The following is a 16,841-nucleotide window of genomic DNA, read 5'->3' as shown; positions in this document are numbered from 1 at the left end:
TTTCACACTGTACATTCTTTTACTTGTTCATTCAGCCATCTGGCAGATATCTGATTGTGTCCTACCAGCAAGGCCCTGGGCTATGTACTCTGAAAAATTTAAGGAGCAGAAGTAATAATAAAGAGCTAACATTTTTGGAGTGTCTATCACGTGCCACATCTTATGCTAAGAGTTTTTTAAAAAAATACAGCTTTATTGAAATATAATTCACATATCATAAAGTTCGTCCTTTAAAAGTATATAATTCAGTGGCTCTTCCTATAGTCAGAGTTGTGTAATCTTCACCACTGTCTAGTTTCAGAATATTTTCATCACCACAAAAGGAAACCTTATACTCGTTAGCAGTCACTCCCCATCTCCCCCTGCCTCCAGCCCCTGGCAACCACCAATCTACTTTCTGTCTCTGTGGATTTACCTTTTCTGGACATTTCTGCATATAATTGTGCAGTATCTGGCCCTTTGTGATTGTCTTGTTTCACTTAGCATAACGTTGTCAAGGTTCATCCATGTTGTAGCATGTGTCGGTACTTCATTCCCTTTTTATGGCCAAATAGTATTCCATTGCATGGATAGATCACATTTTGTTTCTCTGTTCATCAGTTGATGGACATTTGGGTTGTTTCCACCTTTTGACTCCAAAAATCCAAGTTCTTTCCTCCATCTCATGGTTTTCTCCATATTAGAGAAGGTTTGATGCACGCAGCTGTCAGAAGGGAAGATCCTGGAAGAAGAGAGTTCGCTCCTGGCTAGTGTGGGCGGGGAGGCCTGGCAGGGTGGGACTCTGTCAGCCACCCCCTGAGTGATGAGAGGGAGCCCCGGGGGCAAAGCTGGGGAGGCAGGAGGTCACTGGGCAGATTAGGAAAGATGAGCTCAAAGAGGGAGAGCTCGGCCCGTGCTCTAGGACGTGAGTGCGGAGAACAGCCCGGAGGCTGAGGGAGCAGTGGCAGGCTCAGGACAGAGCCGCGCGTTCGTTTCTCTTGCTAAGAAATATCAGACACTTCAGCTGAAGACCCCTGGCAGACTTGAGTCTCCCATCAGGATTCAAAACAGTAAAATGACGCAAATAAATCAGAACCGAAAAGCAAGCATTCCTGGGCTCATCAGCAGATAAGTCAAAAGGCTCTTTTCACTTTATCGTTTTTTAGAAAGCATTTGGGCACACCTCCTGTTAGGGATCCAGAAGGCTGTTGTGCCCACACTGGTCTGAATAAGGGTTTAAGGGGCTCCACGGTTGGCCACTGTCTGACCTGGGCCAAGTGTGTGTGTTTCAGCAGAGGATGATCTAACACGTCAGGAGCCCTTTGAACGCTGCTCTTGTTTCTAGTGTCTGCCAGATGTTTCCTTTGGAATGTCTGCGGAATGTCCTGGCCCCTTTGATTGCTTTCTGTCTGGCAAGCACATCTTTGAATTGTGGGTGGGCTCTCTTAAAACGCCAGGGTGTGAACAGATTGACAAAAACCGGTGGTTAGCTGTCTTTCAAGAGCTACTCTTTGGGCAAGAGTACTTGATACTGACATTGAAGGACCTCTGACAGTTTTAAGGATTTACTGCACAGACCCTCTCCAGGGGGCTTAGTTGGGGAGCTGATTTACAAAGTGTTTCTCAGGTTTAAATCCAGCATATCTTTAGTTCTCATCCCATCAAATGAAGTCTTTTAAATTGTTGTTTTTCTTTTTTTTAATATTAAATTTTTTTTTAATTTTTGTTTTTCTTAGCTATATAGAGTGAAAAGGTACAAACTTCCAGTTACAAAATAAATAAGTCATGGGATGTAATGAACAGCATGGTGACTGTAGTTAACGTTACTGTATCACATATTTGAAAGCTGCTCAGCGAGAGTAGGTCTCTAAAGGCCTCATAGCACACACACAAATTCTGTAAGTACGTATGGTAACGGATGTTAACTAGACTTACCGTGGTGATCATTTCATAGTGTAGAGAATACTGAATCATTATGTTTTACAACTGAAACTAATGTAATATTGTATGTCAGTTATACCTCAATAAAAATAAATTTAAAAAAATAACATTAAAGAATACCCATAATCTCGACTGTGCAGAACCAAACAGTAGTTAATATTTTGCTTTGTATTTGTCTAGATCCTTTTCTGTATAGATAACTTCTAAAAAACAAAATATGAGATTGTACTTTTTAAAAAAAAATTTTATTCAAGTATAGTTGATTTACAGTGTTGTGTTAGTTTCAGGTGTACAGCAAAGTAAATTGGATGGCTATATATATATATATATATATATATCCATTCATTTCCAGATCCTTTTCCCATATAGCTTATTACAGAATATTGAATAGAGTTCCCTGTGCTACAGTAGGTCCTTGTTAGTTATGTGTTGATATACAGTAAGTTTGTATGTGTTAATCCCAATCTCCTAGTTTATCACTTCCTCCCACATTTCCCCTTTGGTAAATTTGGTTTTGAGATCTGTGAGTCTGTTTCTGTTTTGTAAATAAATTCATCTGTACCGTTTTTTTAAATTAGATTCTGGGATTGTACTGTAGAAACCATTTTGTAACTTATTCTTTCCCCTGAACTTCCCATGTTAGTAGATACCTGTCCTCAAAGTTGTTTGAAAAGGCTGCTGAGTCTTCTGTTGTAAGGGTGCCCTGTAATCATCAGAAATGTGTCACTTCCTCCCCACTTTTGCCGTTACGCTGTCTAGACAGCACCCCTCCCCCCTACCAGGCTCCAGTCCCGAGCCCCTCTCTCTGCCCCTGTCGTGCATCAGCCTTGCTCCCCCTGCCGTCCTCACACCACCCCGCCAGCCGCCCACACAGCTCTGTCTCCAGATCTCATGCCAGCATCTTCCTGTCACCTCCTCAGAGAGGCCCCCCCCCCGGTCCCCCACCTGAGTAGCCTCTCCCTCCCCACAGTCACTGTCCCCATTACCCTCTTTTATATAAGATGCTTATTACCTCCTAAAATTATCTTTTATATTTGTTTATTTGTTCGCCTGTTTATTGTGCATCTTCCCCCGTCTAGAATATGACCCCTATGGGGTCAGGGACCGAGTCTGTCTTGTCCAACCCTCTGTCCTCTGCACCTCTTCGGTGTCTGGCGCCCAGAAGCTCAGTATGAAGGAGCAAATGATGATCCACTCTTGTGCACAGAACTGATTATCTCCTCAGACTCTCTGCCCAGAAGTGGAATTCCTTGGTACAGAGTATATATATCTTTAAGGCTTTTGATATGCAGCACCAAATTAATGTAATTTAAGGCTGTACCACTTAGTACTCATTTCAGGAGCAATTGGTGTGCCCATTTCCCCCTTATATGGATTCTCTCATACGCTTTTTGGTAAAAAGATTCCCCCCACACACACTTAATAAATTATGGACATAATTCTATATATAGACATACTTCATCCTTTCTAAGAACTGAATATGTGTTCCATTACATAGACATACCATAATTTGTTTAGCCAAGATCCTTTTGTTCCTCAATTTCCTCATCTATAAAATCAGGTAGTAACTGATTATTACTTACAGTAACTCATAGGGTTGTTGTGTTAAATGAGTGACTTACACTAACAATTTGAGAATAAAATACTTAGGGCAGGTCCTGGCACATAGAACACAGTAAATTTACACACAGTAAATGTTAGGTGTTGTTATGATCCTTGCAGCATGGAGAGTGCAGTGGAATAGACTGCAGAGTAGGGTCATCGATGGTGATGGTGCCGCATCTCCCATAAGTCCTTGCACCTCTCCATCGAGGTCCTGAGCAAATGAACCCAAGTGTGTTTTCTTCCCAGGTCTGCCTGCTTGGGCACTCCTTGGTCCTTTGGGACAGCATCCTCTAGTACCTTTTCCTCCGCCTCCCCCGGTGTGCGTGAGCTCAGGTATTCCCATGTCCTGCAAGTTAACGAGTGTAATTAGAACACTAGGGCTTGCCTGAATGTACAGGACCTTTTAAAACCCATTAGGGCTATTAGCTTAAATTTAAGTCTCACAAAATAAGTCAGTCATTTCAGCGTTACAATTAGTTTGTTTTCTTCTCTTCTTCTGTCATCAGAGCGAAGCTCTCCAGACCCACATGCTTCCAGAAGTGTTCTCAAGCCCTCTCTTCCCTGCAGCATTCAGTCTGAACCTGTGCCATGTGCCCCCAGCTGCCTTTCACTGTGGCATTGCTGGTGCTTCTTTAAAGTGGCCCTGGGTGGTTCTTTGTGTTTGGGTCCAGGGAGGCCTGCACGTGGCTTCTCAACTGACCCAAAGGCAGGGCCCACGGGTGTCCTGGTTTTGATCTGGGAGGTTGACTATCCTTCCGTGGGCCGTGGGGGGGGCTCTGCTTGCTGGGTGCTGAGGGGGGAGAGGCAAGGTGCAGGGAGACCCACCTCTGCCCTGACCAGTGAATGACTTCGAGTTTACAGAGGTTCTCCAAGCCTCATCTTGTCACCTGTAAACTGGGTAGTAAATAGTACCCATTCCATTGGGTGGTTGGGAGGATTCACTGAGAAACTGCACATAACCTGCTTCCACCGGAGCCTGGCAAACAGTAAGTACTCGGCAGGAATTCCTGCCCCACCACGTGTCCTCAGACCGGGAGAGTTTCCTACAGTTAACCTCAGGATTCCTTCACACGGGCTTGCCCCATAAGCCAGCTGCAGGTAGCCAGCCCCGCTCCCCGCGGGCCGTCAGGGCTTCCTGAACACACGTGTCCCTCTGGGACTGCTGCATGTCGGTGCAGAATTTGACCTCTGAGCTTGAGCCCGAGAAGGAAGGAATTCAGCGGCCTGGGCTGCGTGAGGCAGAGGCTGAGCCCGCCCTGGGCAGGCAGCTTGTCCACGTCCCGGCGTTGGTTCTGCAGGACTGGGGGCTGCCACTCGCAGACACCGGCCTCGGGGCTGCAGGCCCTCCTCATTCTCGTGTTAGCTCTGGTGGACACCGGAAGTGGAGAAGGCGCATTCGGCTTTGAACATTGTCACGCATTGGGACACACTACAGAGATGCCTAGAACCGGGGTCATGTGCCTGTAGGAACATCCCTGATGGTCCTGATAGTAATGGTTCCTCTAAAAGGAATGATACCCCCATACTGTCTTCCATGGGACATTTTCCCAGCTCTCTGATTTTTTAAAATTAAAATTTGTTTTTTTTTTTAACAAAGTGATACACGTACAGGTTAAAAAATCAGAGTACTAGAAGACTTATAAGAAAATATAGCTGCCCCCAGCCATGTCCCTGCCCGCTCTCCATTTTTCACTCCCCAGAGGCAGTTACTTTCAACTCTTTTAGATTTTTTCACTTCTGGTACTTCATCTCCATGTTTCTAAATAATGTGTTTATACTGCTTATTTCTTTTTTTTTTTTTTTTTTTTTTTTTTTTGCGGTACGCGGACCTCTCACTGTTGTGGCCTCTCCCGTTGTGGAGCACAGGCTCCGGACGCGCAGGCTCAGCGGCCATGGCTCACGGGCCCAGCCGCTCCGCGGCATGCGGGATCCTCCCGGACCGGGGCACGAACCCGTGTCCCCTGCATCGGCAGGCGGACTCTCAACCACTGCGCCACCAGGGAAGCCCTATACTGCTTATCTCTTGATCTACTTATCCTCACGTTTAGTTTTCTCATAATCTCCCCCTATCAGGCAGTATCACAGTTTTTGGTAAATTAGTGGGCAGTGTTTACACATGTAAACATTGGGTACCACTGAATCAAGTAATGCACCAGACTGGAGTTTCTTTCTTATAAGCCTTTCCTTTTCTTGGAATTAGTTCTTGACTTGTTTCTTTCATTTGCTTTATTGTCTAGGTGCCTACTGATTTTTATACAAGAATTTAACATTTTTCTTTAAAATTTTCAAGCCAGTTACTAGCTGTTAGAAACAAGCTAGTTTCAAGCTAGTTACTAGCTGTTTTCAAACAGCTTTACGCCTCTGGTTTTATTTGTAAATGCTCCAATACGTCCGTCACGTGCCCGTCTGTATCTCTTCCCAGTGCTGGAGTACAGTCCCATACTGTACTCCCATACTGTACGTGGAAGGTTGTTCCACGACCTTCTCTGCTTTCCCTCCTGTCCAGGCCCTGCCCGGCGGACGTGCCACTGCCGTCCCCTGGCTGTCCTGTGTGGGATCTGTTCCTGGAGCTCAGGGTTTCCTCTTTATTGATTCAATCCCCAGCCGTGCTGATGCATCCTCCTGTAGGTTCAAGGGTGGGCAGGGGATGAATTTAGTAAATTGTTGCACGTCTGCAAAGGTCTTTATCCTACCTTCATGCTTACTTGATGTTGGTTTAGGTGGAGAATTCCAGAACTCCTCGGAATTTTGAAGAGGTCGTTCTCTTAGTTTCCAGTGTTGCTGGTGAGAAGTCTGATGCATTCAGATTCCGTTCCTCTGCACGTGGCCTGTTCTTTCGCTCTGGAAGTTTCAAAGGTGGTTTCTTCATCCCAAATGTGGTGGGATTCTCCATTGCTTTGCTTTGGGGTGGGGCTTTTTTATTCACTGTGCCAGAACTCTCAGGACCACTTTAAGGTGGAGGCTCACCTTTTGTTCCTTTTTTTATTTCTCTTTCTGGAAATTTCATTAATTGGATGTTGTATTGATTCTTCAGTTTTCTTAGTTTTTTTCCCTCTAGTTAACCTCTTCATCTTTGTAGTTTACTTTCTGGAAGATTTCCTCAACTTTCTCTTCCAATATATTTTTTGAATTTGTTATTTTAGCCGTAAGTTTTTTATGTCTAAGCTCTTTACATTGTCTTCAATTGTTCCTTTTAAAATGTTTTTCACATTATTCTGTTCTTGTTCGGTGGTTGCAATGTAGTCACTCATCCCTCTGAAGATACTGATTATAGAGTTGGTTGGTTGTTCCTTAGCCTTCACTGTTTCCTCATATAATCTGTACTATTTTCAAGTTCCCCTTTTCCTAATAATTTGAGCCCTGTCTTTCATATTTGAGACTCCCCCCGATGCCTGGTGACCCTTTGTTGTCAGGTAGGAGTGAGGCCCTAGCTCCTGGGGTCGGAGCCCCGCGGTGGGGTAAGGCCTGATGACCTGCGGGCTGCACAGTGGGTGATGCAGCAGGGAGCTGGCCTCGATAACAGAGGCCACAGAGCCTGTAGGTGCTGGTCCTCTCTCTGGAACTCTTTAGTTTCTCCAGAGATGCATCCTTTAATTTCCAGCATTTAGAGGGTACACCTGGCTGCCGAGGTACCAGAAGCAGGAAGGAGGGTGAGCCTGGCGGGGGCCACCATTCAGTCACCAGTCACTGTGCATAGTTACCCCCTCCTTTCACTCTGGAGTCTTACTTCCTCCTTCACCTCCTTCCCCATCAGTCTGGTGTTCTGGAGCCCTGAGCCCTACTGGTCCCGTTTCTGCAGAAAATACTTCTGAAACAGGGGTAGGGATCTGGGAGTCTAATGGCTTTGTGTATAGGCCTGTTTCTGTCTGCCTGCCTCAGCCCTAAACTCGCACCCACCCACCTCCAGGCCCTCCACCCTCATCCTAGGAGTATCTGGTGGCTCGGGGCCCTGGGGCCTCCGTCACCGCCTCCACTCTGCTACACCCCAGACTGTCCACTTCCCACACCTCCACACACCCGATGGCATCTCTCTCGTGTTGTACTCCTCTCTTGCACTTTATTTTAGTGGCCCCAATACTTCCTCCACTTTGATTGTCATCTTAGAAGAATATTGGCAGAGAAGAGAGATAAACCCACGTGTCCGTTCTGTCACTGCCCACCTACTCCTCGTACCGGAGAAGATGCGAGAAAGAGAGGGGGAGGGTATGAGGGTGTGAGTGGGAGAGTGTATGTGAGTGTGAGCGTGTGAGAAGCCCTGTGACAGACACTCTGGGGGCGCTGCAGCCAGCAACAGCATTGGACATATTCTAGTCATTTGGGGAACAGGGCAGGGTACAAATAAGAACCGAAAGAATAAGTGGCCTTATTGTTGAAATGGGGATGTGGCCGCAGAGTGGTGATTTTGAAGCGGATACATACACTCAGTTCAAGGGATTAAGTCCTGGGAATTTCATTGTTTCGAATTCTTATTGCGTCACTCCAGGAGCCGCAGGGTCCTTGGTGTTTCACGCTTTGCTCCAGATTGACCGGCTGATTCTTTCATTCATTCCGTCAGCAAGTTTTGGTGGAGCCCATATGTATCAGGCAGTATGCTTAGTGCAGGGCATAAACGGCCATCAGGCATCGTCCTCGTCCTGGTGAAGCTTTAGTCCAGTGGCGGGGCAGTAGGGGCAGGTAAACGTTAATCAGGCAGGTACCTGATATGCGTCTGAAGACCAGGTCCGGTCCCAGAGATGGGGAAGGAATCCCAGAGGACCGGAGATTGGAGCGGAGCCCGAGGTGACAGTGCAGGGCTTTTCGAATCCTGACGTGGCGTGGTATCACTTTAAATATCTCTTTTGCTCTCAGAGCAGACTCCTCATGTTTAGCGTGGACCTGTTGGCACTGGCTTTGTGGGGGTCCCGAGTGGGCACTGAGGCACGCCTCATGCATTATCCCCTCTGTCCCCGCAGCGCCCTCAGGGTAGGGGGCTTGCTTAAGCATTGGGGTGTCAGGTTGGGGTCTGCTGTGCCTAGAGCACTTCTTCCTCCTCCCCCTGCAGCCTCCCATCCTGGGACTCAGGTCTGAGCTCACAAGGGCAGAGTTTAGACGTGAACTTCTGCAGGCGCGCCCATGTAGCCACCTGCCACATTTACCTTGTAGCTCATCTAACTTGGGATGGGAAGAGTTTAGGTTAGACAGCACCTTTACGTGCCTGGGTTGTAAAGAAGCTTTGGGTACTTCTTATCGCTCCATGGAGGGCAGGGCTGCGAAGGCCCAGGTTGTTACACCAGGGCCACTTCCCTAGTCCGGCTGGGAGCCAGGCCCGGGCCTTCCCACTCCCTGCTTAGCAGTGGAGCCGGCCGCCAGTGTGGATCCGGCCTGCGGGCCCCAGGCTGTGGGCAGCTGCGCTCTGCCCAGATACACATGCACGCGCGCACGCGCGCACACACACACACGCACACACACACACACACGCACACACACACACACACACACACACACACACACACACTCTCTCACACTCCCCCGCCCCCTCTCTTTCTCTCCCTCTTCCTCCCTCTCACCCTCACCTCCCTCCACACCTCCCCTTGGCTGGGGTTGGAGGGCAATACACATTTTCACTTCATTGCAAAGGAGTCGTGGCCTCAGGGCAAAGCTGGGACTTTGGATGTCTGTGTTGAATGTTTCTCAGGAGTGGATTGGAGGACTGTAACTGCCACAATGAGAAGGAGAGAAGGGGGCCTCTGAGGAGGGAGCAGGTCCACTGCCTGCTTTCTCCCTTGGCACTCCTGCGCCAGCCTCTTTATCCTACCAAGGTGTCTTCTCATTCAGAAAAGGGAAAATTCTAGCAGTGGGTGAGAGGAGGGGATCATCATTTTCAAACCCTGGAAACAATAGCCTTGACTTAGGGTGCATAACACCCCTCAGTGGAATTTCCAGTAGCCTGGAAAGCCCTTCTGAACCGCCTGCCTTTTCCGCGGGAGGTTGGACACAGCTCTCTTCCTTCTGAGTCCCAGCCTGTGGTCCCACAGCCTTTGAGTGTTCTGCAGTCTCTCTATTTTTAAAAATTTATCAAAAATAATGCATTTATTATAGAGAAACCACATAGGTTCCCTTATTTCTTTGTTCCTATAGCATCTTTTCACATTTTAATGGTTCTGAAATTAGGATGCATCTTAAAATAGGTTTGTGCATTTTGATACGATATTTCTTTTTTCCTGAAGGAGTGTTCTTTAAATCCACGGGTGATTCCCAAACGACTACATCTTAGAACTGAGGAAATACAATAAAAGTACAGTTTGGGAAACAAAAATCTTTCAAACATGGAACCCGTGGGAGAAAACAAAGCAAAAGGGATCCTTGGGAGTGGGAAGCTGGGGCCGCTGCTTCCAGTTTCATGTTTTCCGAGAAACTTCATGTATGACCGTTTCGGGGGGAGAGCGGACAGGGCCTGATCCTGTTCCGTCGTGTTTCTTCCTGTGAGGGTGACATACTTGGAGCAGACGTTCCCTGAGATTGTCCCCATACCACTCCCCCTTCAGATTTCAGGTCCAACATATCTGCGTATTTAGAATAAGAACCTTTCTGTTCCCTTTGTTGCACTTGCTAACTTACGATCCTTGGGTTTGAAAGAAGGCATTTTTCTTTTGCCAGTTGGCCTTTGGGCTTTCCAGAGGCCCCTCAGAGAGCGTGGCCGTCGGGGCTCTGGGGACCATCCCAGTGGAGCCACCCCCACCCCCCTGCCCTGCGCATGTGACAGTCCGAGGTCGTGGGCCTCCTGTGCAGTGTGGACACGGGATGGGGCTGCCTCAGGGGCATTTTGTGTAAAGAAGGGAGGTGCTTTCAGCAGTTTGTGAGAACGGCCTGGAGCTTGTCAGATCAAGGACGGCTTCCCAAAGTCTAAGCCTCAGAAGGACGAGCAGGGAGATGCCCAGAGTGCCCTGGCAGGGGCAGGGGTGGTGGCTGCAGAGCTCATCCCCAAAGGGGCACTGCTCCCAGTCTTCCGGGGGGTCCCCCATTGGGGTCCAGCCGGGATGTGGGAGGTCGATTAATCCTCTGACCTGTTAGGCCGCTGAGGGAGGAAGCAGCCCAGGCCCTGATGGTCCGTTAATGAGTATCTTGGAGAGAATGGGGAGAGCGCATCCTGGCCGGCCTCCGTCTCCTCTCCCGTGTCCTTGTGAACGCTTCCCACTAGCCCCAGCCCCGCAGTCCCATGCACAGGTCCTGTAAGACTCAAATCAAGGCCGGCTTCATCCTTGAATGCTGCTTAGAGGAAAATTTCTGCAGCTGAATACGAGAAGATGGCTCTTCAGACTATAAACAAGCAGCTGAGTCTTTTTTAATTTTCCTATCATGCTACAGTTTCCGACCTTGACTACCACTCGCAGAGCTTGTGCCGAGAAGAAACAGTGCATCTCCCAGCTCCCCACCCACCCCCCAGCGCCCAGCAGAGTCCCAGTGACGGCAGCCCCTGGCCGGCCCGGGTCCCGGACGGAGCAGGAGGCTGTGCCAGGCTCACGGCAGGTGGTGCCCCTTTCAGGTGGCATTTCACGCCCCATTGGACTTTTTTCTGCACCCTGTACTATCCCCTGAGTAAGTGGTAATGAGCAACTTAATTTGCTGACTTCTCCAATCCCTTCTTGGTCCATGACAACAAAATTTGCTCTTTTCTCATTAGAACCACTTTTGTCAGGGTGTCTTTAATCAATGGCTTCCCCAGGGACAGTATTTTTAGAAGTTGTTATTTTTCACACTCTCCCTTTACCCCTCTTGGAAAATCTCTTCCCAGGGCCTCATGAAATGGACTAATGAGATGCCGCACGAGTCCAGGCTGGAGTTAATTGGTGCAGGTACGAAGAAGCTGCTCACACACGCCCTCGGCTGCATCCTGCCTCACCTGCTGTCCTTTTCTCCATCTCTTTGGTGTAGGTTGCACAGACAGCAGATGGTGTGGATGCTGACCTCTGGAAAGACGGCTTATTTAAATCCAAGGTTACCAGATACCTGTGTTTCACAAGATCATTTTCCAAAGAAAATGTAAGTCTTAGTGGTTTTCTGTTTGCTAAGTGAGCACAAGTCATTTACATTCCTGTTTGAAATCTCCTCGTTTTGGGGTTGTGGTTTATTTTCATCACTATGTTAATTTATCTGTGGTTTTAGTGAATGGGGGTAGAATCAGCAGCCTGTGCTGTGTTTCATTTATTAACAGTATTATTAACCACATACCCAAGTGTACAGTGAATTCCATTAAAACGTGTTCTCCGAAGGAGACTAGGAGATTTCTCTCACAGCTCTTGTCTGCCTGCCTTTCCTCCAAGTAACAAATCACAGGGTAGTACGGAGGTAAGTGTCTTCCAGGGGAGCTGGATTTAAAGCTGACCACCAGATGGGAGCATAGCTAGAAGGATGCCACGCAGTCACCCCTCCCCCAGACATGGCCTTGTTAACTTTCTCCCCGAGTCTCTCTGACATATGACATTTCATTGTTTCTGCAGGTAGGTATCCACCACCCAGGCAGATTTCTTTTACTGTGATGTTTAATACTTAAGCCCATAAATCAGGAAATTTTAAAGACGTCTACTAAAGCTCTTCCAACAAAGTATTCTAATGGGTGGCTTAGAAAGAAGAGAAGTGGCTTTCGTGAGTGTCCACCTGTGTGAGACCTGTCCTGGGCCCTCTGCACATACGCCACTTCTGTCCTCAGACAGGCTCTCGAAGTACTAGCTCCTTTCTGACATCAGGGAGTTTTCATGCTTGTCCAAGGCCACCTGTCTTCCCTAACTCCAAATAGGGAGCAGTCAGATTTTCATTTTTAAGGTGACATTTTATTTTGGGCCTGAATGCTAAAAAAAAAAAAAAAAAAAAATGGGTGGGAAATATTTTTATAAATTTTATTATAACAGTAATACATGTCCATGATTTATAAAGAAAAAATCAGGTTCAAACATCCCCATTCAGAAGCATGGAAGGGGAAAGGCAACGGTCTTTCTCTCCATCACAAACCCCACAGCCCCGTGGTCCTATCACGGTCTTCGTGCGTCCCTGCAGCATTTGCTGGCTGTGGACAGTCACACAGTTCTCTGGCCCGCACTCTCTTCCACCAGCCATTCCTGTTGTTTGTTGGTAAGTCTTTGTTAGGAAAATGATTCCTAACAGACTCAGGGAGAACTCATTGTTTTAATTTTTTCCCACTAATGATGAGAGTAATACATGCTTGCTGTGAAGAACGGAGTTTCTGGTGGAGTAGGGGAAAGTCCTGGCAGGTGAGCCTGCGGTGGGTTTGAGCAGGTCCCTCATGTCACGGTGCAGCCGAGGAGACCCCAGGAACAGGTCTGAAGGCCGGGTTGCCCTTCCAGACGTGGGACTCGTGATCTTAGGGGTAGTGCCCCCTTGGCCCCATCCTTCCCTCCTGCGTCCACATCCACGTACAGGTCACTCTTGTCCCCTTTGTCCCTGGAGCTTACCTAAACCTTTTTTGAAACTAGTCGTATTCTTAGCTTTTGTCACCTCTTTTCTGCCCACTGGCTACCCTTTCTGCAGAAGGTCCGTGTGTTCACTGCCGCTCAGGGCTGTGAGGACCAACTCCTGAGGGTTGAGCATCTTGTTCACACCCTCACTCTGCCTGGTGGTTTCATGTGTTCACTCCTGGTCTCCAATTAGCCTCAGCCTCTCCTACTGAAGAGGAGACCGTGGCCACAAAGGACAGCTACGATCTCGTTGGTCATTTTTGATTTCTGTTTTTGTTGCATTTCCTTGAAGGCCGTGGGGTGTCGGTACTCTAGGCCAGAAGAGCCCCTGATCCCTTGGAGTGGGGACAATGACAGGTCTCAAAATGATAGAGAGAAGTCCCTGGGGCTTGTTAATTTTAGGCGTCACGGGTAAGTGGATGATACAAAATACACCGATTTAGTCAACATTTGTCGAACGTTCAGGAGATGTTCCTTGAGTGCCTACTATGCGTGTCTTGCTCCATGAGGGCTGGGCAGACGTGGGGAGGTGGGTGTGATGAGGGGATGCAAGATGAGGACAAGGGCAGTGGGAGAATCCTCTGCCCCTCTTTTGAGGCAGTAAGGAAATTAGGTGCATTTTATTTTCAGAAAAAGAAAGAATGGGTCCTATAGTGAGATCCAGAGGGATACAGCTGAAGGGGTGGCAGGGGCCCACTTGCCAGCCCAGGATTAGAGCAGGAATAAGGCATATTTTAATGTTACAGCCGGTCTGTCCCGGCCCTGCTGTCAGAGCCAAGACTTTGCATGACAATTTTTTACAACTGCAAAGGAGGGATGTGGAATCTCAAGACTGGACAGATTCTTAATTAGGTGACTTGAGACTCGCTGTGTAGGAGTTTGTGGAGACTCCTTTGGAACCTAAATTCCTTTCCCCCAATAATGCTATTAATACAGAAACCTGGCTTTGGAGTGACATTGCTTCCTGGGGAAGGATTGAGATTAATTGCACTTTTCATGCCCTGTACTTTCTGCATTACCTGTAATAATAATGTACATAGATTAGGTAGGGAGGATATTAAACAGAAGAATTTATGAACATTTGGATATTAAGTTGGTTATCTGTGGCTACCTTAAATGCAAGGTTGTCAAAAATAATTACAGTATACTAGCAAATACTGGCTACCAGAGACAATATAAATACCCTGAGTCAGTGCACATTGGGCTTTGGGCATGAATCATTTGCTCAGCAAGGGTTGGGAATACGTTCTTCATATTTATGAGGAGGAAATGAAAGAGAGCACGGGATGGGGGAGGGGAGAGGAACAAGCAAAATTAATGGTGTGGCAGACTTTCTGTATTAAACCCGGTGCAGTGGCAGCCCCTGCACGGAGGGACCACACTTGGGCTGCGGGAAGCTCTGACAGTGCAGGCTCCCGTTCCATATGCACAGGAGGGGTTTTTTCATGCTTTTTTTCATGGCTGCACCACCGATGTTCTGGTTTTATGATCAGGGACATTTGTAGAGTGTGGAGTGTGAGGTCGCTAAGTGGTTTGCAGTTGACTTCTGTAAAACCCAACTTGTCAAGTAGAAGACATTTGAGAAGGATATTGATGAACACCCGTCCATCTATGGGGCAGGAAAACATACCCGGTTGTTAATTTCTCAATGCAGAAAACAGTGATGACATGGAAAAGCAACTGCCATGAAAAAAAATTATGATCGATTAGATCAGGTGATTCTGAAAGCAGCTGATGCTTGCGCGTTGGGTTAATGGTTCAGACCCTTCCTCCACAGTCAGAGATTTATTCCGCATCAGTGAGGGTTCCGCTTTCCACGTGCTGCGCTGATCTGTGCATTGTCTTCCTGAGACCCAGCCACCTGAAATGTAATAATATTAAATCCTCGGCAAATACCGTATTTCTAGAGAAACGGTTTTGTGACCACAGTGCCGAAAAAACACTGGTCATAGTTTACACTTGACATTTTGACCTTCATGGCTAAATTTCAAGAATTTATTTCATTTGTGTACTTTTGGTTTATAATACATTTATTAAATATACTTTTAATATATCTATTGATATGGTTTAGATTCATCATCCAAGCAAATCCAGTTTGATTTCTGGTTCTGACTGGCCCGCCCAGTTAAAAATGTACCAAAAAACATTAATTTATTCAGCAGATAATTATTGAGCACCTACTGTGTGCCCAGATCTATGCTAGGCTTGGATATATAGTAGTAGCAGAGATAGTTTTGGTCCTGATGGCTCTCAAACTCTAGTGGGGAAGCAGATACTAAATAAAAACCTCACAAATATGTCATTATAAATTGATATGAAGGAAAATTGCGAGTGCCGAGAGAGGACATAGCGTAGAGTTCAGATGATAGGAGTTCCCTGATTGGCTTTCAGGGATGGTGTTGGCACTGCGCAGGATGGGGTGCGGCACGGAGACTGAGGGGCACGCCCTTCTCTGAGCAGGACGCCTGAGGAGTTGCTGTGCGGGGCAAGGTGGTGGGCTCGTCCGGGAGCGCAGAACAGGTAAACTGAGAGTGTGCTCATGGGGACTTGTGGGGATGAGGTGCTTCTGGAAGGTGAGCATTCCAAGTGCATTGCTAGTATCCTGACAGGAGAGATTTGGGATCAGAAGGCATCATTCTTTTTTTAACTGAAGAATTTAATGAAATCTCCGAGGTAGGCCCACATATCTAAGTTGTAGGGTAGATCGCTTTAGAGCTTGTTTCCAACTTGAAATGTGGGCTGTGAGTGCCAGTGCGTTTGCAGAGAATTCTCTCTTGCAATTACAGGATGGCATGCTGTCTTCGAAGATACTTTTGCACTGGTTACGGAAACTGCGCACTGTGGACCCCGTGCACTACCACTAAGTAGAAGCTATAATAGGCCCTTGTGCATGTCATTTTAGAAGATGTGTAATATTAGGCAGCAGGGCTTTTCACTGTGTCTTAGTTTATGATTCGTGGGGTTTTACAGAATGTGTGTAGCCCCCGAAATGTGTGTCAATATGCAGACGGGCGATCACTTAGGAGTGTGACTGGTTCTCTGTTAGGCTGAGATGCAGCTCTCCCTGTGCAGCGACCACCCCAGGAATGTGCTCTTTCTAAACCTGCTACCCCAAGAGCTGATGCTCAGGGATCAGCTGAGTGAGTGGCTTTGAGGTTCTGCAGATGAAACTCCTCCCCGGGGGCCCCCAGAGTCCCTGTGTAACTGCTGGGGAGCATTAAATGACACCTACTGTAATTAACCTGCTGTCGTGAAGCGGCGCGAGTCTTGTGTTAGATATGCGTTTTCGCGAGTCTTGTGTTAGATATGCGTTTTGAAGCCAAGATGGCAAACCCACTGCAGGCGTGTTCCGATTAATCATCTCTCTCTCTTCTTTCTTCCCAAGAGCCATTTAGGGAACGTGTTAGTGGACATGAAGCTCATCGACATCAAGGACACTCTGCCTGTCGGCTTCATCCCAATTCAGGAGACGGTAGACACACGTGAGTCACCCCTTACTACTTCTCGTCACGATGAGAATTTTCTTCCTTCAGGTATATTTTTAGACATTCTTATGTGCATTTTTCTTCGGAAACATTTTAGGAGGCCTTACTGCGTGCCCCAAATAAACCCTGCTGCTTTTGACATATGCCTGACTTGGTTCTCCAAGGAGTTTTCAGTGTTCTGGGTAGCGGCATGTAAATGAGCAGAACGGTGCTCCCTGCTGAATCGGCTCACTCAGGAAGGGGACAGTGAAACCGCTTATAGTTTGTCCTTAGCCCGTTCTCCGGTGCTGCTGAAGCCAAGCTTGGCGTGAGACCCAGAAGCAAAAGGAAAAAACCAAAAGCACGCAGGGAACACAAGGGCAGTAATAGCCCCATTTTTGGC

General features: G+C 47.4%; 1 protein-coding gene across 1 annotated transcript in view; it reads left to right on the top strand.

Moving 5' to 3' along the window:
- Nucleotides 1-16,841, top strand: part of MVB12B (multivesicular body subunit 12B) — a 184,355-nt gene that overhangs the window by 43,592 nt on the left and 123,922 nt on the right. The window contains exons 3-4 of the mRNA XM_082656457.1: nt 11,437-11,544; nt 16,360-16,456. Of these exons, the coding sequence (XP_082512583.1) occupies nt 11,437-11,544; nt 16,360-16,456 (205 nt within the window). The remainder of the gene's footprint in view (nt 1-11,436; nt 11,545-16,359; nt 16,457-16,841) is intronic.

This window comes from Grampus griseus (genome assembly GCF_964374135.1).
Source record: "Grampus griseus genome assembly, chromosome: 6".
NCBI lineage: Eukaryota > Metazoa > Chordata > Mammalia > Artiodactyla > Delphinidae > Grampus > Grampus griseus.
Note: the sequence above shows the minus strand (reverse complement) of the source record. Positions and strands in the feature narration are given on the sequence as shown.